Genomic DNA, 25,128 nt, shown 5'->3' with positions numbered 1-25,128 from the left:
GGTGTTCCTTGTATAGAAGTGTCCCTTGTTGAATGGAGGTGTTCCTTGAATAGAGGTGTCCCTTGAATGGAGGTGTCCCTTGAATGGAGGTGTCCCTTGAATGGAGGTGTCCCTTGAAAGGAGGTGTCCCTTGAAAGGAGGTGTCCCTTGAATAAAGGTGTCCCTTGAATAGAGGTGTCCCTTGAATAGAGGTGTCCCTTGAATAGAGGTGTCCCTTGAATAGAGGTGTACCTTGAATAGAGGTGTACCTTGAATAGAGGTGTCCCTTGAATAGAGGTGTCCCTTGAATAGAGGTGTCCCTTGAATAGAGGTGTCCCTTGAATAGAGGTGTCACTTGAATAGAGGTGTCACTTGAATAGAGGTGTCACTTGAATAGAGGTGTTCCTTGAATAGAGGTGTTTCTTGAATAGAGATGTCCCTTTAATAGTGGTGTCCCTTGAAAAGAAGTGTCCCTTGTTGAATGGAGGTGTTCCTTGAATAGAGGTGTCCCTTAAATGGAGATGTTCCTTGTTGAATAGAGGTGTTCTTTAAATAAAGTTGTTCCTTGAATAGAGGTGTCCCTTCAATGGAGGTGTACCTTTTTTACCTAATTGTCAGTATTCTTGGAGATTAAAGTAAATTATATTGATTCAAACTATAATATCCTATTTTTATTGCACTGGTTGTTTTTTTAGTGTCATCCTCTTATAGGAGTAGTTCTGATTTTGACCTGGTTTTGTTGTAAAGGTTGTGGCAATGACCATGTTATCCTGTTTCTAAAATTGTATGTGATGTGATGTAAAGCACATAAAAGGAACTAATTATAAACTATTACACCTTATTCTCTCATTCTAATCTCATGACATTAAGCCTACATACAAAATTTATCGCCCTATAATTTAATTTTACAATCGTCTTGGGATGTAGTATATGGCTTCTGGATTACACATGCTATAATTTTGATGTCTCGATAAAATCTCAATATTTGTTTTATCATCCATGACGAAATAAGTAAATAAAGTTGGTCTTTGTAATAAAACCTATACTTCGCCATGTTCATTTATGGGAAAGTGTCCCCTAATAGGAGTGTCCCAAATGAGGGGCTCTATACTATAGTTTAAATCTATTTTTGGAAGGAATCTGCACTGCAGTCCAAAAAGTTATTAAAAATTCTATAAGGGCCCGTTCAGGTTTAGTTATTGATTTCTTAGCAACAATTATCGCTAACTTTTGTGGATATAGGAATAAACTAATACCCCTTTCACATCAACTCCGTAGGATCTCTGTAGATACTCAGGGTTTGTGACTATTGACAATGTCGAGAAAATCTGGAGAGTCCCCATTTACATTGATCTAAATCTTTTCAAAGATCTCAGAAGTAATAATATTTTATTTATACTATTTTTTTATTTTTTAGACCTCCTATTTTGTACAAAAACTAAAGCAATTATTGATTGTTTGATAACCTTTTGACCTGAAAACGCCAGAGTTTAAAGTTGGTACCTTTCACATTGACCATCCAGAGAACATTCAGCTATTCAACCCCGGTGTTTTGAATTCTGAAGTTGAGTTTTGCTCGTTGGTGTGAAAGGGGTATAATACCTAAATGACTAAGCCTGAAGGGTACTAAGAAAACACTGCATGTTTTCAAGGAGCAGTAGCTAAAAGAAATGCATTGAGTGTCTAATATAAGAAGACAATTTCAAATCATAAAGGTATATCGAGTGGGACAGTGTATGAACTTTAAGGCTAGGGGAAATGTCCAGAGGTTCGATGCTGGGTGAATGAACGGAAAATCTTGGCACTTATAATCTCGTCAGTGAATGCGAAATTATCAATTCATCCTGTCGATGGCCTTTCAAACCTCATTTTAAATATTATATGCTATCTGTAATGATTTAGCATCACAACTGTTTGTTTTTTCAGTAGTAGCTTGACTGTTAACAACATGAATGTTGTTTCGCTTGAGAACATGTAAGTGCAAAGTCTGTGATAATAATGATTTATTATTCTTTTTTTATACATATACCAGCTGTAAATTAGTAATACCTAATTTTAAATATCAGAGAATGTTACGATAAACAGTTTACTTAACCATTTATCAACTGATTGAGGTTATATACTATTAATCATTTAGTAACTGAAGTATATGCAAACAATTGTAAAAACCGAACCAATCTTTGTTTTTATAACTGTAGTTTTTGAAAAAATACAAAGAATCTTAGTAGTGTACTAGCCTATAGCCATTAATTCATAATCATTAAACATATGATATTGTTGGATTGATTTGGTGCAATTTTTTGAATATCATCAGTATTAGATGCTTATGGACTTTGTAAAAGCAAAAATCTCAAAGAGCGGGGCTAGAAATTTACTTGTTTTAACCACAGGCAAAGATGCTAATTGTAAAAATCCAAATAAACCAACTAACTAGCAAGAAGCAATTTTGTTGTGGTGGAAATTAACCAATTCTACAGAAGTATTTACATGAATTGGCATATGAAGGTCTCAAATAACTTTTGCCAAACTAAAAACTAACGATTTTCCCCAAAAATACAACCAGCAAACATCACTAATCCTGAAATTTTCAATTTATAAAGTATCTACTAGTTTACTTGAATTTAGAGTCCTGCTGAGATTGGAGAGAAAAAGTATGTCATTTCTTGGACATTCAATTTTGTTCAATTACTTGATAAAACAATGCATTTAACTAGGACTTGTTCATGATTAAAATTTGAAAGACATTGTATGAGGATTCTAACCATATGCAGGCCTAGTGTTACAAATTAATAAACTAGAACGATTGAAATCAAATCTTGCAAATTAATAAAATACAACACAATGTCTGTATGATGTCATTTTATCTAGCAAGTGATCTTGTATTATTTCAAAACATTGTTGATGAGCTGAAAGTGTAAATTATGTTGTGTTAATAATGAGAACAAAGATATAGGACTAGGTCATTCCAAATAATGATTATTATGAAGAAAAAAATTTTTTTTTTTAAACATAAAAAAAGAGAATATATATTTAAATAATAAATAATTTGCAAGAGTAGTAGAACAAAAAAACAAGAACAAAATGAAGCATTACAAATAAGGCGACACCTTTGTTACCAAACAAAGTGTTTATTAAAGATATATATTATCCCCCTGAAAAATAATTGTTGTTGAAAATGGCATTTTGATGTTCCATATAGTTATTCACTTTGACCAAAAATTTATTGAAAATTATTTACCTGAAACAACTGTAATTTAAAGCAAACATATTCAAATTAACTGCCAGGCATTGGGTTTTTTGTTGAATTTAACCGTTTGTGAAAACAACAAAATACATTTTTTAATAGCTGTATCCACTTATTATTATCCAATTATATAGGTGTTGGATGTAGTGTTAAAACATATATTTCCCCTTCCATTTTAAAATCTTGTTTATACTGTAATAGAAAATAAAAAAAGTACATAAAAAAGTAATACATTTTATTAGAGTCAAGGATACCTTCTGTAATCTAAATTTCGTTTTTTCCATTTACAAAATAATATTGAGAAAATATAAGAGCTTTTGTCTAATGACTTTGTGTCGTCGTCATTATGTCATTATATATTGAAGATATAATAATAGTTAAGATTGGAGATGAGCTGAAAATTGCTATAATAGGTAATTAGTATTGCAAAGTGCATGCTGTAGTTGATTTAAACATTGCTATGTCGATGACTTGTTGTAGTATGAAGTTAATACTATTAATAGAATTCATAAAAATAAACAGGAAAGATATATACACTGTTACACAGTAGAATCATATTAAAGGGACAGCTTTTGTGACCCAACAAAGTGTCTCCTTCAAAGTGTTAAACCTAATTATGTTGCCCTTTGTTTTTTTTAATGGGAAAATTTCCCCTTAATAGGGGTTATCCATAGTGTTAAAACATATGTTTCCCCTTGTTTGTTTTATTGGAAAATGTCCCCTTAATAGGGGTTATCCATAGTGTTAAAACATATGTTTCCCCTTGTTTGTTTTATTGGAAAATGTCCCCTTAATAGGGGTTATCCATAGTGTTAAAACATATGTTTCCCCTTGTTTGTTTTATTGGAAAATGTCCCCTTAATAGGGGTTATCCATAGTGTTAAAACATATGTTTCCCCTTGTTTGTTTTATTGGAAAATGTCCCCTTAATAGGGGTTGTCCATAGTGTTAAAACATATGTTTCCCCTTGTTTGTTTTATTGGAAAATGTCCCCTTAATAGGGGTTGTCCATAGTGTTAAAACACATGTTTCATTGGAAAATGTCCCCTGAATAGAATTTTTTTTTTTTTTTTATACATTTATTGCAGTGTCTACCTCATGAACAATACAACAAACTAAAACATAAATAGAAAATAATAGAGGTAGGCCATTGAATTTTCAAATATTTTCCCTTATTCGTTAATGGGATTTCTTATATTTATCTTTTTCTGCAGGAGCCCTCTACTTTTCCATTTCAGATTGGTTAAATAAACATTTATCTATATTTAATGTTTAGAACATGAATTGAAGAATATTTCGTTTTCACAAATGCATTTAACATTAATAAATTGACTTAATAAAGCTGACAAAATACGAAATTCATTTAAACATGCTTTGAATCGGCAGATACTTCAAGATCAGTTAGATTTAAATGAGTATTAGCGAAAGTATTTGAAGTGTGATTTGAGAGTAATTGACAAAACAGACCTTGGATTACACAAGCTCATCGTAATCCATTCAGTTTTACAAACAGAAATCACAACAAATAAGTTGTTTAAAGTATTTATTTTCAGAAAAAAAAACACTTGTGTATACATATTAAGACTGATTGTTGTCTTTACCTGTATAATGATCCCCTTCCCCGAAAGATGCCCTAGGCTCTTTACAGTACACAAGATATATATACTGGACTGTTTTCTACTATCTTTTACCAAAAGAACCGTGGTCGAGGAGGGCCGTGAACCTGTGCCGATTGTATGACTATGGGTTGTGCTACCCCTGCCTTCCCACTCGACTTGACTTAATACTTTATTTCAATTATAATTTTTTTATGTGCATGTTTTATCAATTTCAACAATTGTATTGGGAACCATCATTCTAGACAATAGGGAGCCTTTGATTAACAATGGCCGACCAAGTACATCATGTTGATTCATTGTGTGCTTGCGTAAATGTTACCATGTGTGTCCTCGCTCCTCACCTCCACACAGGTTTGATGGTTTCTAGTTCCAGATGACGACCGACGACAAATTGATTGAACTGACTTAGTTTGGTTGTCGGTCGTCTATAATAAATGCACTTTATTAAGATTTTACTATGTATATTGTTTATATTGTTTATATCTTTGAAATTAGATTTCTGATGTATACAATTGTTTATATCATTAAATGAAAGAAATGGTCATTTCTTAACATTGCTGGTTGACGTCCTGTTTATACCATAGTACATAACATTAAATTCAATACTAAATTTAAAATTGGATTATAATGAACTTGCTTTTTGTCAGTAAACAATCCTGCTTTTTATAATTCATTTATTTCTATGAATGATTATAATTGGTTTCATGGAACAGAAGAGAAGGAAGATCAATTGACCCCCCTTCTGCTCCCACCATCTCACCAACACAGAAATAAAATAATGGAGAGATGAAGACATTGTTGTGGTTCCTATTTTGGTCTTATTATTTTGCCTGCTGTGTCTAGGAGGCCTTTCTTAAATCATGTACCAAACGGTATTGCCTATTTTTTAAGGTCTGTGGCCATATTCCCCAATCACACGATCAAGTGTGACATTTCCCATACATATTAGGTATTTCACTTAATTAAATTCAATTTAAATTGTATTTACTTAGATAGGATTATATGTTAAGGGTTTCCCTTAGCCTAAGTATGAATGGTGAATACTGCCACAAGATCTTGACAGAAACGCATGGGTAAACCTTTTTTAACCATTAACATTTTCAAATTTCTGCTCAACATAGAACATTGAACAAATGGAATTGTTTTCAAAACTGTGTTCAATACTAGTATTTCTAGCTTAGAACGCTCGCTGATATTTATCCGCCACAGATGGAAAGTTCAACCAGAGTTGTTCCTAATATCCGGGCTGAGCTGAATCAATACGAAATACAGTAAAATATTTATGAAGGGAGGGAAAATAGAATTGCTTCAATTTACAGTTAAATAACTTCATAACCATGTAGACATGACAAGGGAATAGGCAGTGTGAATGTGTCAGGTAAATGTGACGCAATTGGAAGTCCAGATTGAAAACATACTATGCTCTAGAGACATCGGTCAAATCTACAAATATTCATTTTTCTTTCTGGTCCATAACATTATTGACTTTATTTATCACTATAAATTTATTTTTAGATCTACTGGGAATAGGTTTAAAAAAAATGAAATAATTGTTGATGTTACTGGCTATGCTTTAAAAAGTGAATAATTTGATAGATGAAATATTGTTTTTATTTGCATATAATGAACCAGCTTCAGAGCCGACAGTGTTATCCTCAATGTCTGGAACAAATTAGATATGACTATTAAAAATGCAAAATCCATTAATGTTTTTAAAAAATTGTTGAATCTAATTAATAAGTACAAATCTTAATTTCTGCCGATGTCAATGTTTATTGTTACTTTATATATATATATATTTTAATATATTGTATATTTCCTTTTTATTTTATTGTTGTTTAGTTATTTTAGGTCTTCAACCCTGTACAAGCTTTTAACTTTTTGTTGTTGATCCTTTTCATCTTTTATGCATTTTATCTTTGACATTATTATTATTATTATTATTATAATTATTTTTTGATGAATAAAATGAATGTAAAATACAAAATTAATTGTTAATTATAATTAAAGAAGATTTTCTCCAAAATATTTGATGTTTTCTTGTTTTTTAGGATCTTTAGATTAATGTACAGGCATGTGGCACAGTGTGTTGGCCGTTAAACTGCTGATACTGCGATCAGGAGTTTGATTCCAACACTCATCACATTGCTTTAGGCAAGACACTTACATTTGCCTCTTTCCTCCCAGGTGTATACATGGGTATCTTTTAAAGTCAAATACAACTGAGCTAATTACTAGCTGCAACATTATGGTATACATGTTCCATACGTATTTGATAAAAAAAAAATGACTGGTAATAATGTGAAGCGTTTTATAGACTTTGTAATTTCTTTCTGTTTTTTCTCTCAGCGCTTTTGGACAATCTTTTGATTGTATAAGCGCTATATAAATCGAACGACATTACATTACAATTACTATATATGATGTATTATATTAGTATAGTGCTGGTCTCATGTTTACGGAATGTAGAATTCCTTCTTTTTGTGAATTTTTACGAAAATCGATATATTACCTGATGTGTAGAATCAATTCAAGTGCAAATGTTTTTAGTCTCAACAATATAGACAATGTCTTTATAAGTCTTCAAGTGGAATGCCATCCTGAGATGAGTAGTAGTAATTAGTACAGTCTTGTTTATTTTTAATTATTTTATATGTAATTTTACATTTTTTTTTGGGTTGACCAACTATGATAGGTGTTAACACCTGTTTGGTCATTCCTTGCCTGTTTTGTCTTCTTTGTATTGTATATGGCAGAAAATTGAATAAATAATAAAAAAAAAATTACTTTCTAAAAGATTGAATGAATGAGTATACCATCTGTTTCTAAAATGAAATTAGCACTAAAGAATAAATTAATTTAACAACAAACTGATTTTACTAAATTTCCATTCCATTGAACTCATGGTTATCATGCATTTGGATAATTGATTGCTGTTTGTGATACTGTAACCAGATATTAAACACTGAATTCATTCTTGCTACCTGTTATGTATAAACAAAATATACATTGACGTTGGGTAATTAATATAATTATATCGACTAATGGTGCGTACTGAATATAAATAGTGTAATTTATACTGTCGTAGTTTCGCAGCCTTTTCTGGTATGGGTTTGGTTTGCTTTGCTTATACAATGATTATTCAGTTTGTTTTATTTTCCACGCACAAGCAAAAAATAATTAAAATACAAAATACAGTGGAGAGACAAATTGTAAGATGATTTTCCATGCAGAACACATACATTATGAACTAATTTTCAACCCTTTAGGAAAAAAATATATTGTATTCTGAAACATCACATGTTGGCATTAATTACATGTTGATAAATATGCAATATTGCATTTCTATTGTCAAATACAAATGTAATTGTATCTCATCCTTTTGATGGGACGTAAAGCTGTTGGTCCCATGTATACAGTGGTGGGACAAATTTTAAGATGATTTTCTATGCGGAACACAATTATGAACTAATTTTCAACCCTTAGGAAAACAATATATATAATATTAATGTTGGCATTAATCATATTTTGATAAAATACAATTGTATCTCATCCTTCTGATTGGACATAAAACTGTTGGTCCTATGTACATTAGTGCATGTTAAAGAACTTGGTATACTATTTGGAAAGTGTAGAGAATCGTCTGTTATGATCTGGGTATGCTCTGCACTGCTGCCTGCCATGAGGGAATTTACTGAGGGAATTTTAGAGGGCCTAATCGAATTTCCTCATTTTCTAGTTAAGCTTGAGGACCTTTATTTTACCAAACTAACACCAGAATATTTAGGTTTTTCTTTTGGGCACATTAAATTCTCCAGCATCTTTTACAATGTATTTTCAGATTAAAAAAAACAGTTCTTCACTTCACAATATATGCAGTAATTTCTATAAATATTATGTTTTTTTTTCAATATTAGGTTTGTGCTGTGCCGGTTTGTATGGACAGGACAACCAATGGTACCGTGCAAAAATCCTGAAGATTTCTCCTCCAAACAGTATTACCGTCCAGTATGTTGACTTTGGAACAGCAGAAAGAGTTACTCTTGATAGGTGAGAATTCATATTTTTTTAACTTTAGAATCTTTCAAAACCAGCTAAACAATCATTTGAATTTTATTTATTAATTTTTTTTAGGTACTTACAGTAAAAGCCTTTATGCAAGGAAATGCTAAATATGTTCCCCACAGAGGGGGCACTTTGTTGGATCCTAGTTCTATTGTTATTCAAACTTATTAGGAGTTCCACTGTATTGCTAAGCATGTTTTATACAGATATTGCCTGCTCAGAGGTGAAATATAAGATTTGACATCCCCGAGGGAATGATATTTTGCTCGAGGGAATATATATTTCCCAAAAAAAGTAATTAATTACATGGCGCGGCGTGTAAAATGTTGTCTCGTGATGATGTGGGCTAATGTTCGTGAGTTCGAGTTCCAATAGATGACTTTTATTTATTTATCGCCAACCGCAAGAAATTACACAGTCAATATCAAACTCCCGGAGAATTTGCTGGATTTCATATGTTTGACAGTGACATGCTAATCACGCGAAAATCACTCAGTCAATATCATCATACTCGAGGAAATATACAATTTACGATCCTCACAGTGGTCATGTGATGCAGTTTCAACCCATCGCGTTCACGTATTTACATAGGCTATGTAATATAATGTATTTTTTCTTGGTTTTTAAATTGTCTGGCATTCTATTTCCATGCATCTGACGTGTGTAAGCATTGAGTAAAGTCATGGTGCCTGCCAGCAATTGTAAAGTTTATTGTTCATATTGGGACTGGAAATACAATGCTGTATAAACTTCTATTAAGAAATATTTATTTATTTTTTTTTTAACCATATTTAAAGAGGGTGATCCATCCAGCAATTGCTGATCATTAGGGACCCTCAGAGGTTCACAAGACAAACATATACACAAGATGCTCTACATAAACAAAGTCTTATTACAAGTCTTTGGGAGTGGAGTTGTAATTTTGTCCTTAGGAAAAATCCTGACATGTGAAGGTACTTGAACCCAGGACCCTTGGAGTGGCAGCCAAGCATCATAACCACCAAGCCACAACTCCACTGTCAAATATTGTCTCTTAGCAACTTTCTCCGCTGTATTTTTCTACGCTTGAAAGTTCATGCTCTATTTCTTTAGACCTTGTCATTATTGTACAGATGGATTTCATAATTTTTCTTGTTTCAGCCTTGTCACCAATATTGTAGCTATTTTTTGAGATTTCATGATCTCATCAACCATGGCCTTATTTGATTTAATATTTTATGCTTGATATCTTTTACCAACCTTGCTATTCTAAGTATATTTTGATTTGATCCATCTCAATAGTACGCATAATAAAAACAATGAAGTATACAGAGAAAATATATATTGCAGAGAATAAAATGGTATAAAGATTTACATACAGTAAAAATTGAGATCCGGTATAATGATGATCTTGTGATATATTGTAAATTTCTTTACTTAATATTAAAACATTTTAAGATTATAGTTTATTTAAATATTGTGATATTAAAATTTAATAGTTTTACATTGACAAAAATGACCGGAGTTTATGTATTTGATAATAATTAATAAAATACGGGTTTTTTATATTTGAATTATAATTATTGTTCTGGAAACTAAAATTTACATTAATCTATAGACATTAAATAAAGCATTAAACCATGTATGCTTTTAACGTGTGCAGTGGTGTGTTATAGTGCAATAATATTGTTTTAAATACATGACTAGACGGTGGGATGCCATGAATATACCCCTGATATTGGAGTTTATTTGAGATTTCATGCTCTATCTCAAAAGCAACCTTGTCCCTATTAAAGTAATATAGAGATTTTAGTTTTCACAATTTTTTTCTTTTTAGTCTTGGTTGTCCATATTGTAGCTAGAGTTAAGTTGTCATCCCCTATTCGCTCTTCAGTCTTGGCCTGAGTAGTATTCCATGACCAAATTGATTTGACGTACAATAAAAGTAGCTTGCTACTGTTGTTACTATATAATGTCTTTTAATCATATTAGGTAATGTGTTATAGGATAGAAGTAGGTCAGATTTGATATAATACCATTATACGACGATATTAGTTAGGTAGCCAATGAAATAACTCTCATTTTAAATGCCTTAATCCCATTGGGCGGCGTCCGGGGATTAACAATCGTCCTCGTACATGATAATTGCTTATCGGTAGTTAAATACTAGTTGTTGTTTATGTTCTTGTCGTAGTACTCTTTTCTTTTAATAACCAAAGGTTTTAATTTAGTGGATAAATACAATTAATGGACAGTGCAAAGGTGGTGGATTTGATTTAGAAGTTAAGGAGAGTTTTTAAAAGTTGTTTTTTAAAACCTTACATATGTTTATACACTAATTGATAATATCAAAAAACGAATCAAAGATATATTGTCGCCCTGAAAAAATAATTATTGATATTTTTGTTGTTGAATATGCCATTTTAATGTCACATAATAGTTAAAAAACTGTAATTTAATGCAAAAAATATTCAAATTGGCTGCCAGCCAATGGATTTTTGGTTGAATTTAACCATTTATTTTGTCATTTTATAAGTGAAAACATTATTTCTTTCCTTTTTTTTCTACAGAAGTGATTATCTTGATTAAAACTCCAAAATAACCTATTCAAAGTCTAATTTAATTTATCTTCATTTTTCATGTTTTTGGGGGATAATACATCTTTAATATAATGAAGAATTAATTGGTTGATAGCAACTAGAATAGCATACAGTAGAACACATTAAGGAGACAACTTCAGGACCCAACAGCTTGTCTCCCTGATAGGGGTGGGTGTCCCCTAAATACAGGTAGGATTTAGTGTTACATATTATTTACCTTTCTCCATTTCATGATAAAGTATCCCCTTTGGTAGGGGTGTCCCCTAAATACAGGTAGGATTTAGTGTTACATATTATTTACCTTTCTCCATTTCATGATAAAGTATCCCCTTTGGTAGGGGTGTCCCCTAAATACAGGTTGGATTTAGTGTTACATATTATTTACCTTTCTCCATTTCATGATAAAGTATCCCCTTTGGTAGGGGTGTCCCCTAAATACAGGTTGGATTTAGTGTTACATATTATTTACCTTTCTTCATTTCATGATAAAGTATCCCCTTTGGTAGGAGTGTCCCCTAAATACAGGTTGGATTTAGTGTTACATATTATTTACCTTTCTTCATTTCATGATAAAGCATCCCTTGGTAGGGGTGTCCCCTAAATACAGGTTGGATTTAGTGTTACTTTACCTTTCTCCATTTCATGATTAAGTATCCCCTTGGTAGGGGTGTCCCCTAAATACAGGTTGGATTTAGTGTTACATATAATTTACCTTTCTTCATTTCATGAATGTCCCCTAAATACAGGTTGGATTTAGTGTTACATATTACTTACCTTTCTCCATTTCATGATAAAGTATCCCCTTGGTAGGGGTGTCCCCTAAATACAGGTTGGATTTAGTGTTACATATTATTTACCTTTCTCCATTTCATGATAAAGTATCCCCTTGGTAGGGGTGTCCCCTAAATACATGTTGGATTTAGTGTTACATATTATTTACCTTTCTTCATTTCATGATAAAGTATTCCCTTGGTAGGGGTGTCCCCTAAATACAGGTTGGATTTAGTGTTAAAACATATTATTTACCTTTCTTCATTTCATGATAAAGTATCCCCTTGGTAGGGGTGTCCCTTAAATACATGTTGGATATAGTGTTACATATTGTTTACCTTTCTCCATTTCATGATAAAGTATCCCCTTGGTAGGGGTGTCCCCTAAATACAGGTTGGATTTATTGTTAAAACATATTATTTACCTTTCTTCATTTCATGATAAAGTATCCCCTTGGTGTTGGATTTAGTGTTACATATTGTTTACCTTTCTCCATTTCATGATAAAGTATCCCCTTGGTAGGGGTGTCCCCTAAATACAGGTTGGATTTATTGTTAAAACATATTATTTACCTTTCTTCATTTCATGATAAAGTATCCCCTTGGTAGGGGTGTCCCTTAAATACATGTTGGATTTAGTGTTACATATTATTTACCTTTCTTCATTTCATGATAAAGTAAAATCGGTGTTGGTTATTTTTGTAGGGAGAGGGAGGTGGGAATTGCAATAAATTCCTATTGTTAGTATCATATAGAATTTTTTCAATTACCTGTACACAACAATAACACTACAATATATCAATGACAGTACTTTACTGAAGGTGAAAAGTTTACATAATCATCATCAACATCATCAAGTTGAGAGGAAAATATTAGTAGTATTGATATGTAATGGAAATGACGATTTCGTTTTCAGCATTAGGGGCTTGAAAAAACAACTAGGCACAGATTTATCAAACTTTATAGCTAGCAAAATTTAGCATCTTAGAAACATTGTTGTAAGTCAGTGATTGTGCTTAAAGAAATTTTTTTACAATAACCGTAATATTTTGTGGTGTTTTTCTTAAAGAAACTGGTGTGATAAATAAAGATTCAGTTTTTTTAAATATCTTAAACTTCTTGGTTTCCGAAACATATTGCAGCCGGAATGATTAAACATCTGATCAAGACCAAACTGTACTGCTGTATTCCACACTGATACAAAACATTCTTTTATTTATTTTCCCTTTCGTTGCTCATCGGGACCGGCCATTTTAATAATTTTAGTTGTTCCGTGTAAATGTGTGGTTGCCCCAGGGCAACTAAATCTGCGAGCCCAATGATGTTTTACATAGTTCTTTGAAATCGTTCTGTTTTTTGTACAGAAAATGATAGAAAATAATTGTTTTGATTGAATCTTAGAATGATCCCCGAGAGGGATTTTTGTCGTCTTTACCGTTAACCCGAGCACTTCATCATAAATGTGATCTAACATTTCACCGCATTGATCGCTATTCATGTTGTTCATTGAAATGAATCGCTGATCGTATTCATAATGACGTAATGTAAAGTTATAATAACATTCAGACTATTCTCGTTGATTTATGTCTCTGTATTTATGTTGTTTTATTAAAATGTTATAAAAAGGATTGGATTTTCTGTTTTTTTTTTTGCTTGTTAAATGATTAACCTTTGAAAAATATAGGTTATTTAAATAATATTTGTATACTTTAGTCGCTATAATTAAAGCTAAACGTTTATTTTGATGTATCTGTTAACTGCTTAGAAACACACAGTTTTGAAAAGGGAAAAATACAGAAAAGAGAATATCCGGACCACACTTTCAGTAAACAATATTTCTAATAATACATATCAATTTAATTTCTTGAAAAATGATATATATTCAAAGCGTCTCTTTTTACAGTTTGAAGTTATTTGAAACGAAATTCATTTATTTTAAATTAACTAATGCAATAAATAAATTAGTTAACAATTTATTATTGCAATTACATTGAGGATTCTGAATTGTTAGATCATTTCAATTCTTGTAGTTGTTACTATACACAAGAAATTTAAAGTTATTGCAATAGGACCATATAGTATTTATTTTTACCTTTAGTTTGTGACCTTAAATTAAATCTAAAAAAAGTAGGGAATGGGACTTTAAGGAGGCCGCTAAATAAGCCACTAGCCTTAATGGCTATGTTTCTATCTGCAAAACGGTCATAAAATAAAATAGATAAAAATAAATAAAACATACATAGTTGAACTTAAAAACTTGAAAGTATGGAGGGAAGGGAAACCTCTTATTCTTTTGGTTAACCTTTGCATGTATTAAAATAATAATAAAAATTTTTTTTATATAGCAACGTTACATTGATATAATTTTGTTTGAAAACCATTTTATTGATGTATAGTAATGTTTAAAAGTTATGCTTTTAAAGTCACATAATAAAAAATATGTAATGCTTACAGTTTTAGTTCAGCATTTCTGCTTAAACAGCCCAGACACAATGTCTAGAATATTTTTTATACAATTCTTTTAAAATGTTATCAAATTGAATTATTTGAATGTGATTGTTGTATGTTTATCTCGTTGTTATGGCAACTATGAAAGTTCTGCCGATTCTATTTAAGTTTAGTAGGTACAAGAGAAAAACCATTGCCCTTTTAATAAGTCATTTCTTTAACGTTTAGTATGTAATGGTTTCCTTTCGAATTTGTTTAAATCCCCCCTAATCGTATCAACCAAAGAATAAATTACCAGAGTGCTGTTTGAAAATATTTGCATTTGTTTGATTCAGAAAGTAAAATAACCTTTTTTCAATTTCCAACCTTCACAGCAAACGTTTTTTACAATAGCTGTTTAGAACAATTAGTTTTGAAAAATTGAATGTCAAAATTATATTATTAAAATTATGTTAATTTTATGTAAAATTCCACCTTGGTCCTAAAAACAATCTTTATGGTGAAATACTAAATTTTAATTATATTGAATGGACAACAAATATATGTAAATCTTATGGTAAATTTGTAATTAAATTTAATTTAAGGTTGTTAAACTTGTTTATGCTGTAAGGTTAATGAGGTTAAATAGTAAAGAACATGTACAGCTACACAGTACGTGCAGTTAAACCCTATTAATAGGAAATTTTCGATTTGTACATTCACCTTTTCAACTGATACCCTATGACACCATTTTATAATATGCACATACAAGTCGACTGGCGCGTCAACTGACAAATTTGACAACATGTTCGGTGGCATTTTGCCGTTCACTCTCGAGTATGGGTGGATGTGTGATATAACACTGCAAAGTGATCTTGCGATGATTTCTTGGGAATGTAATTAAATGAATTGCAATTAATTTACATTTACAAACTGTGAATTATCGATTTTTTAGTGGTTATTTTAAATACGATTATTCATTCAACAAAACGATTGTAACAAATTATTTTTTTAGGTCAACAATATAAGGGAAGAATTAAGGAGTGTTTAGTTTACTAAAACTAACTTATTGGAACTCTTCTAATTTAAGCATAAAACATGGTAGAAAATCTTACACAATTTTTTAACCAACAGATGACACAAATGTTAAAATTCACATATTCATATATTTGTCTCAAAATAGGCAAAAACATAATGTAAATAAATGCTGTTTAAACTTTCGTTTTCCGTTAAAAAATGTAATTTTTCAGCCTTTTTATTGTTTTTGGCTGTTGATACAAATCAACCCATGACTTATTTCTGATTCTGCTTAAAGATGCCGCAGTTCGTCAGTAATTCTATCTTGAGCTCTCTTACGAAAATGGAAAGTATATTTAGTAACAGTACAGATTTCCACCTTAATAAATAGAGGAATATTAACATGAATTGCCTAAAGTGTCATTATGTCATAGTGATTGTAATTTGTAAGACGTTCACTAGACAACCACTGTTAACCTCCGGGTACAAAACATGGCATACAAAATCGGCTATAAAATTACATACCATTAAAAACATTCATTACTCTTAAAAACTTAAAATCGAAAATAACAATAGATTATTTATTGCAGATTCCTTAATGATTTTTTTTTTCTGATGATACAAATGTAAGTTAAATGAAGACAATAAAAAACATTAATATTCTGTCTTTTCTATTCTATTGTGATTTTATCTCGTTCTCCTTTCATGTTAGAAGCTGTTGGATGTTGTACTTGTAATTCTAAATGTACTCTTTTGTCTGTTCCTTTTGCCATAATGCTACAAAAATGTATTAATTTCTCATATCAGTTTACTTTTTAATAATTAATTTAATATTATTCTATCCTATTGTGATTTTATCTCATTCTCCTTTCATGATAGAACCTGTTGGATGTTGTACTCATAATTCTAAATATAATCTTTTGTCTGTTCATTTTGCCATAATCCTACAAAAATGTATTAATTTCTCATATCAGTTTACTTTTTAATAATTAATTTAATATTATTCTATCCTATTGTGATTTTATCTCATTCTCCTTTCATGATAGAACCTGTTGGATGTTGTACTCATAATTCTAAATATAATCTTTTGTCTGTTCATTTTGCCACTATGCTACAAAAATGTATTAATTTCTCATATCAGTTTACTTTTTAATAATTTAAATTTAATGTTATATCTTCTATTCTATTGTGATTTTATATCATTCCCTTTCATGTTAGAAGCTGTTGGATGTTGTACTCGCAATTCTAAATATAATCTTTTGTCTGTTCATTTTGCCACAATACTACAAAAATGGATTAATTTCTCCTATAAGTTTCCTTTTTAATAATTGTGTTGAAAAAGATAATTCCATTGTTCCCTTGTTTGATAGCTATCAATGTTTTTGTAGAATCTGCGATAATTTAAACCAAAATATTTTATATTGACATTTTATAATTGTATTTTCTGCTGTTGAATGTGACTTTAAATAAATAAATAAATCCCTTTTTTGATAAATTTTAAGTTAAAAAAAATAAAAAATTTGCGCTGTTGTGGTGAGTCTATTGCATTCTTATAGCGATGTGCGAATATACTGGACTTATTGTACAGATACAGTTGTACTGTGTCAATGACTGTATAGAAATTAAAATACATTCATACTTTAATAATATATGTCTCATCTGTTTACATTCATCACATTCACTTTTTCTTGGAATCCTCATTTTCTATTTTTATATTCTTATTTACTAACTTCTTCTTACCTAATAATAAACAACCTTTTGTGTGACGCATGACCAAATAAACTATGTCATACTATAATCAATTTGCATACTTATGATAGAAAGCTACAACGACAATGTGTTTATTATGATGAATGTTTAATTCATGGCTGTATATACCCTCATGAATATTCATGAATCAAGGAAAGGCAACTATCAATTTTACCACCTGTTTCGAGCAATTTTTTAGCCTGGGGTGTAAGTGTGTATGATGTGATGTTTGTCCCAGGTTCAATTCCCTTTGATGCATTTGTTTATTTTTATTGCGTGAAGGAGATATTGAATCTATGCCAGTTTGCCGAAATCCAGTTTGCTGTATCCCAGTTTGCCGACTGGCAATGTAAATGGTAATATTACACAGCATAGTCTGCACATAAAAAACCCAGATTGCTTGATAAAACAATGAAAAATCATACTTTAATCTATTACCTAAGATACCTCGGTGTAGTGTAATGCCTTTTTCATTACATATTTTATGTCTTTTTTAAGCAAATGTCCCAGGATTACCAATTATAGTTTAAGGTAATTTCAAACATTTAGCAGAATAGTGTGACTGCACTCTTTTGTCTCTTGCAGTAAATGTTTTTTATATGCATTTTGAAATTAAACCTTACCTATGTATACATTATATTTAATTCTAAGATAGACAGGCACAATGCAAAAGCTTTGTGGAAACCACGGTCTTCGATGACCTACCTATTCCATGAAATACAAGACTGTAACTGTATAGTCTTAAGGTGGACACTTTCAAAAACGTTTTTGAAGATGGACAACTTTGGATTTGAAACAAAAAGTACAAGGCAATTATTAAGAGACAACATTTTTGTTTTTATTGTGTATTGCCATAAATTCACCTCCAACCAACTTTGTTGCAACTGTTTAGAAAAAAAACAATAATGTTAACGGTACTCCAGTGATTACATGATTTTCTGATAAACCGATATTCATGACATCACGAATTCCCTGATGATACTTAAACCCAAAGATGTATACATTTGAGTGTTTGATTATTTTATGATTATACAAACAAATGATTCTAAGATAATACTGTCTTGATTATTCACATTTCTGGAACACGGAGATCACCGTCACCATCAACTCCATCAACACTATTCTCAGCAATTTCTTCTTGTGCTGGGAAAAACATTTTCAAGCGTATATTTGAAAATATAATTAAAAAAGAAACATTGCCAAACATTAATGGCCCACTATAGTGTATTTTAATCAGTTTTTGAAAAGTAAACAAATTACCCATCAATAGACCAACCTTTTCTTAGAATTCAAAAATCATCCTTTTCCTCAACAAAATCTCTGCTAAGAAACTGTGAAAGAATTAAGCATCTTCTTGTTTTATCTTACATTTTGTTTATCCTGTAGTCTTGGAAACTAGGATTGGGTAAATATATTTTTTCAAAGTAGTTTGCTTTGAATGTTTTTTCTGTTACGTTGTCCAATGCGTATTATTAAGCCCTGGCATTTCAAATGGTCATTTTAATGTCAATAGTTGTTTGAAACAACTTTCAGTCCATTTTTCAGTGCACTCCCGATGTCCCCAAGTGAGGCATTTTATGCCAACAATTGTGGTTGTGATTTTGTATACCCATTAATTTGTTCATTCGTTCATTTCTGATTTATTTATTGATTTAAAGAAACATTTTGATTTTGCAGTATTAAAAAAAACTGAATTGTCTCAAAATTCACAAATGGTAAAAGTTATATATATATACTTTATAAAGAAATATTGTTTAAAAAAAATTTAAAGTACCACAGAAACGTACAAGATATATATAATATAAAGGACCAAAAATAGAGGACTAAATATCGTTTGATGAATTAAATAGGGATGGTATAGTCGATTTACAAAACCTTTCTGTGCAAAACTTAAATTCCGACAACTTATTGATGGAGCTTTAAAAATAAAGAAAAAAACAGGTGTCAGAGCATCACACATTCTGATTTTAACAGCTTCTGTACCTGGACACTTGTTTCATTTCACAGAAGTTCAATTATATATAATTTTTCATTTTAAATAGTGATTGTTTCTCTGTTTTTAGTAGGCCTTTGCGTTTCTTTGTTTGTTTATCAGTGAATTGAATTAATTTGAATATATTGTTTTAAAAAACATTCTGTGAGATGGAACACATGTGAATGTAGTTTACCCTTACTACTATTAGCATTTTACTCTGAATGGTTCACTGTTTTAATATATGAGAAAGATGCAAATTGTTTCCTAAAATGATTAAATATAGCCTTTAGTGTTTTAATTGAACATTTTATGACCACTATAAAATACTTTATGATGATAGTTTTCTGAACCTCGCCTTTTGTATTCGTTTTTAATTCCAAGAATGGCTATGGGCCACACCGATAAATGTCTATTTGTTAGTTGACGTCAATGTACCTATTGTTTTTTCTTTCTCGATATATATAACTAGTTCCATGTTGATAATGAAAAATGAAACGTTATGAATAAGCTTTTATCTTTTAAATAAATACAGTACAATGAAACGTTACAGGCTTTTGACAATGACCACAGAGATATGGCTTATCTTGGGAGGCAACCACACTTTTTTTTGTCAGTGTAATGCACCATATTTTCATATGGTGTCCTGGTTTTTTGTATTGTTATCCATCATGTATTCTTGTTTTTTTTTTAGTTAATTATGTTTTCTGGAAAATAAATGAATATGAATATAACAGAAAAGGTGAGCTGTTGACATGGAATAACCTGTATATCCTAGGTAGTTTTTAAATTTATTCATAACATTTGCAAATTATTGTGAAAATATATCTATAACCAAACATAATTATTTCATTCAATTTATTATCTATATATAAATTTACGTAAGGGCAAAATTCGGTAAATCGCGCCTTACTTTTAGAATTTTTACTCGATGGTATATAAAGTTGGTTCGTACTTTCGGTACTGATTTTAACCACCTGATGTAACCCTGTTTACTAATTAAATTAAGTTAGATAATTAGTTATTGACGATTAAAACTAATTTAGGTTCAACGATTTGCCCCAAATAGGGGTGTTTTCCGATCGTGGTATACACTGTCTAATGAATGTCCATCTTGAAAAATACCCGCCGCAAAAATGCGAGGAGGCTTCGCATTTTCCTATCTCCTCCTACGATAATTGTTTTTAATAGCTGAAAACCGGTTGAACAGCTAGAGTACAGCGTCATAATGTTGAAGACAGGCCGATTTTCTTTAAAAAATACTATTTTGATAGATTTAATATACGATTATACAAATGTATTGATTTGCGATGAATGGAACATCCCAATCTCTCAGTCTGCCAGAGTTTGGTTTAACACAAGTAGGTAAATTTATGAGCCCTTGGTTTAACACATACGGTAGGTAAATATATGGGCCCTTTGAGAATAAACTTGCAATACTTTGACAATACTGTAAATACCTATTAACTATTGTTGGTCCTCATTTGAATCGAACATTTCTTACTGTGAATGTTCGTACTGTAAGATGTAATATAAAAATATATACAAATAAACTTTATTACTGAGATTGTGGATAGGCTCTACTGTTAGATATATAAACACATTATTATATACAAATAAACTTTATACTGACAGTTCTTTCTCAACGTTTGTATTAATTAATAATTACCAAAAATATAAACGTCGTAGTGGTGTATCGTGACATGTACTTTAATATTTCAATCGATTATGACAGTGACAGTTTTAACAAAGTATTAAATCGCAAATGTTTTACTGTATTTAGAGGTATATTATTTATAGGCCTATAAAACATGAAAAAAATATTTCGTTACTGAGTGGGTAAAGAATATATTTAAAAATTGTTCCTCTTTGTACCTATCCGCTTTCCCATCCCCTAACCCTAATGTTACATACAAAACACAAATTGGATTTCTTTAAATGAGTCCAAATCAAAAATGTGGACTCATTTTGTGATAAGTTTCTCCTTCGGAAGTAATTCCCAGGGTGCTAATTTTAGTTGACTACATAAATCACCGTGTCTATTTATTCGTTTCTGTAAACGACAATGTATTGTAGTCCTGCGGTACGTACATTTGAAATCTCCAGTTTTGTTACGCTGAAATTACTGTGTATTCAAGAACCATCTGTGGGCACGACCATTTAGTATTTCTAATGCATAGTAAAAGTTCTTTTGCACATTCAGCATTTTGTAAACATTTTTTGAATTAGATTCTTTGTTGCGCATTCAAAAATAAATAGTGTGCGCTATTATTGCTATCTGAGTGCTGCGTTTTTCAATGGCCTCTTGTAGCTTCCCAGCTGGCATTTTACATTGATTAAAGATAGACGTAGCGGAGTTATACAAGTTTACTTTGAACAGGCAATGTTTCAACTCATAAAATACATCAAACATTCATTATTATTTGTATCACATACTCCTTTTTTTGTTCACCAGGAGTATAATAAAACAAAGTTCTCTTTCCACTTTTTTTCTTTGGTTGAATATCACATAGGAATAAAAAAGAATAATAAAGAGTTTGTCATTTTTAATGTAATTGGTGGTTTCTCGTGTAGTTCGACTTTCTCACTTTAATTGAGTATTGATTATAAATCGAGTGTAATGAAACTGAATCACCATGTGAATACATAATAATAAAAAAATTATTTTATTTGAAATTGCAAATATTGTGTCAAATTTATGAATATAACGATTAGGGGTTAGTATTATTGTTGCCATGGGAATGAAGTTGCTGTTATTATTCTTAAATAAATTACATTTTTTGTATTCAGAAGATTGCAAATGAACACAAAGTTGAAAATGAATAAAATATATTTTATTGATTATTATATTTATATGAATTTTAATTTGTTAATGTATAAAAATTATTGCTGTAACAAAAATGTTTACACTATTAACAGTTTAAAAGATTTACATTTTAAAATTTAGTTTCTTAAACCAATCAATGTGTGGATTTTATTCCCTCTTGAAACAGAAAGCTAATTTATTTTCAGTATGGTTTTTAATTGAATGATATGGATTTTCTTTAAATCATATTATGTTTTGCCGTCCTTTGGGGGCTCTTCAATTTCATACAGCTCTGTTGTAGCAGAGTTAAGTTTACAATTCAAAGTGTTGGGTTCATTAAGATTGTCTTCTACTAAGAAATTTATTTGTGCGCCATCTTATTTGCCGTTTGATATTCAACTCTATTGGTTTATTAATACCACTGCGATCTCCTGTTTAATACCTGACTCCTCCTCAGAGAAATCGTCGCCAGGAGGATCAGTCCTTCCCTGTTGCTGGCCCCTGCTTCCACAGCATATTCGTGAGGCGTCACTTTTTTCAACAGTAATATTTTGTTTTAGTTATCTGTTATTTTTGATAAGGTGCAATGCAAATGGTTTATGTATAATGTATATATATATATATATATATATGTTTCGCAGAGAAACAATGTGTACTATAGCTGCAATTTTCATTTCGATTGCATATCTAATGAGCTGTTTGATTTCCACGAGTGCTTATCAATATGTTTTCATGATAATTGAATTGCATAATTTCGCAGAAAGTACAGACTATATATTCAAAGTTCAAAGTACGCATTCACCATCCTCATCCTACCACTTCTAATGACAACATTTTCTTGTTCTTATTTGGTTAGCCGTTCTCGATTGAGAACATCATTAAGTTGACTATCCATTTAGAAGCAACTTATGTGCATCAAATATGTATATATAACCTTATGAAATGACCTAATGTACTGAAAAATGATAACCAAAATGGTTTTCTTTTCGCTTACAGGTTGAGGCACTTGCCTGTTGAGTATTTTGATCTTCCAGTGCAATCAGTTCTGTGCGAAGTATTCGGTTTACAGCCACCATCAGACATAGCGGATGATTGTGAAATGTTGCCCACTACTGATTGGCCACTAGCGTCACTGACACGTCTACTGCAGGTCATCGCCGAAAAAGAACAAGTCGCTAAAGTTTTGGTAGGCTAAATTATGCAAATAATTTTAATATCATTCTAAAGCTCTGTCTACACTATCAAACTTTATGTGGTAAAAAAATGTGATGTTCCCATATATTGACACTACCAATTTAGGCACATCACATTTTTTTTGTCAAACTAGTTTGATAGTGTAGACAGAGCTATAGATCCGAGCCTAATAATAATAATAAACATTTGAATTTTAAAAAATGAAAAGAATCAAAAGCGCATTATATCCTGAAATTGTCCAAATAAATGAGTTTTAAATTAATTGAGTGGGCGAATACATTTACCAGATAATACAATTTGATGAAATAACACTTATTTAAATATTACTAGAGGGTGAGCTCGCTTCGCTCGCTCCCCCTCTAGGAAGTGTAGACGATGGTTCTCGGAATGATAATGTTCTTCTTGTACGTTTTCTGTCGGTTACCATTATTGAAAATGCTTGACATTCGTAAAACTAAACTATTCTGTTTCACAGTGTCTTAGATGATTAATAACATTTTAAAGTATAGTCTCTAGGAAGTGTAGACGATGGTTCTCGGAATGATAATGTTCTTCTTGTACGTTTTCTGTCGGTTACCATTATTGAAAATGCTTGACATTCGTAAAACTAAACTATTCTGTTTCACAGTGTCTTAGATGATTAATAACATTTTAAAGTATAGTCTTTATTGTTTGGTAGGGCCCTTATAGGGCGGAGGTGGGGAGGCGGAGTTCATTTGAGAGAGGTGCTTATTCGAGGGATATATGTTAAATTTTTTAGTTTTAATAATATGGTAACATTTATTATCAAATGAAATCCGCTAATAGATATGAAAAGTGGTAAAAAAGAATAACAAATGCTTGGTAAATTGTAGATAACAGTGCGATGAATTCTACTACAAATAGTATAATTGTGTTATTATAAATGTGGATGGGATGGACGTTTATTAGATAGTTGGGGGGTGGGGGGGGGTGTGTGGATTATTACTCAAAGTGATGTTTTATTGGAGAGGCGTTTATTCAAATAAATATCATCCTAATAAGTATTAATACATTATTTTGAAACTAACTGCCAAGACAGAGTTGGCCGTTTCGGCCCAAGAAAGAAGACATTGCGGCTTGCAACATGGGCAGACATCTCGGTCCTAACGGGACACAGATAGCCTACAGTTATTCCTGCCAGCTTACTTAAAGATGTATTGTCCCCCAAAAACATGAAAAATGAAGATTAATTAAATCAGACTTTGAATATGTTATTTTGTAGTTTTAATAAAGTTAATCATTTCCATAGAAAAAGAAACGAAAAAAAAATCATGTTTTCACTTATAAAATGACAAAATAAATGGTTAAATTCAACCAAAAATACATTGGCTGGCAGACAATTTGACCATTTTTTGCTTTAAATTACATTTTTTTCAGGTAAATACATTTTTTTTCGATCCAATTTTTGGTCAAAGTGGATAACTATTATGTTACATTAAAATAGAATATTCAACAAAAAATTGTTTAAGAATTATTTTTTCAGGGGGACAATACATCTTTAATAAAACTCAGCTATCAGGATTTCGCTCGATTAATGTCTTATCATCAAATCTCCCTATGTAATTTTATAATACTATTCCCCACAATATATTCCGATTCTTTATGGCGTATATTTAATTTGATCTTTATTAATTTGCAGTATAATTTTTATTTTTTAACTACTGTACCTTTCACACGCGCGGTCCG

General features: G+C 31.0%; 1 protein-coding gene across 1 annotated transcript in view; it reads left to right on the top strand.

The window, feature by feature from the left end:
• Nucleotides 1–25,128, top strand: part of LOC144848222 (uncharacterized) — a 75,744-nt gene that overhangs the window by 37,821 nt on the left and 12,795 nt on the right. Inside the window, exons 20-21 of the mRNA XM_078704935.1 lie at nt 8,760–8,892; nt 23,224–23,413. Coding sequence (XP_078561061.1) covers nt 8,760–8,892; nt 23,224–23,413 — 323 coding nt within the window. The remainder of the gene's footprint in view (nt 1–8,759; nt 8,893–23,223; nt 23,414–25,128) is intronic.

Source organism: Antedon bifida, chromosome 7, assembly GCF_963402885.1.
Source record: "Antedon bifida chromosome 7, ecAntBifi1.1, whole genome shotgun sequence".
Taxonomy (NCBI): domain Eukaryota; kingdom Metazoa; phylum Echinodermata; class Crinoidea; order Comatulida; family Antedonidae; genus Antedon; species Antedon bifida.
Note: the sequence above shows the minus strand (reverse complement) of the source record. Positions and strands in the feature narration are given on the sequence as shown.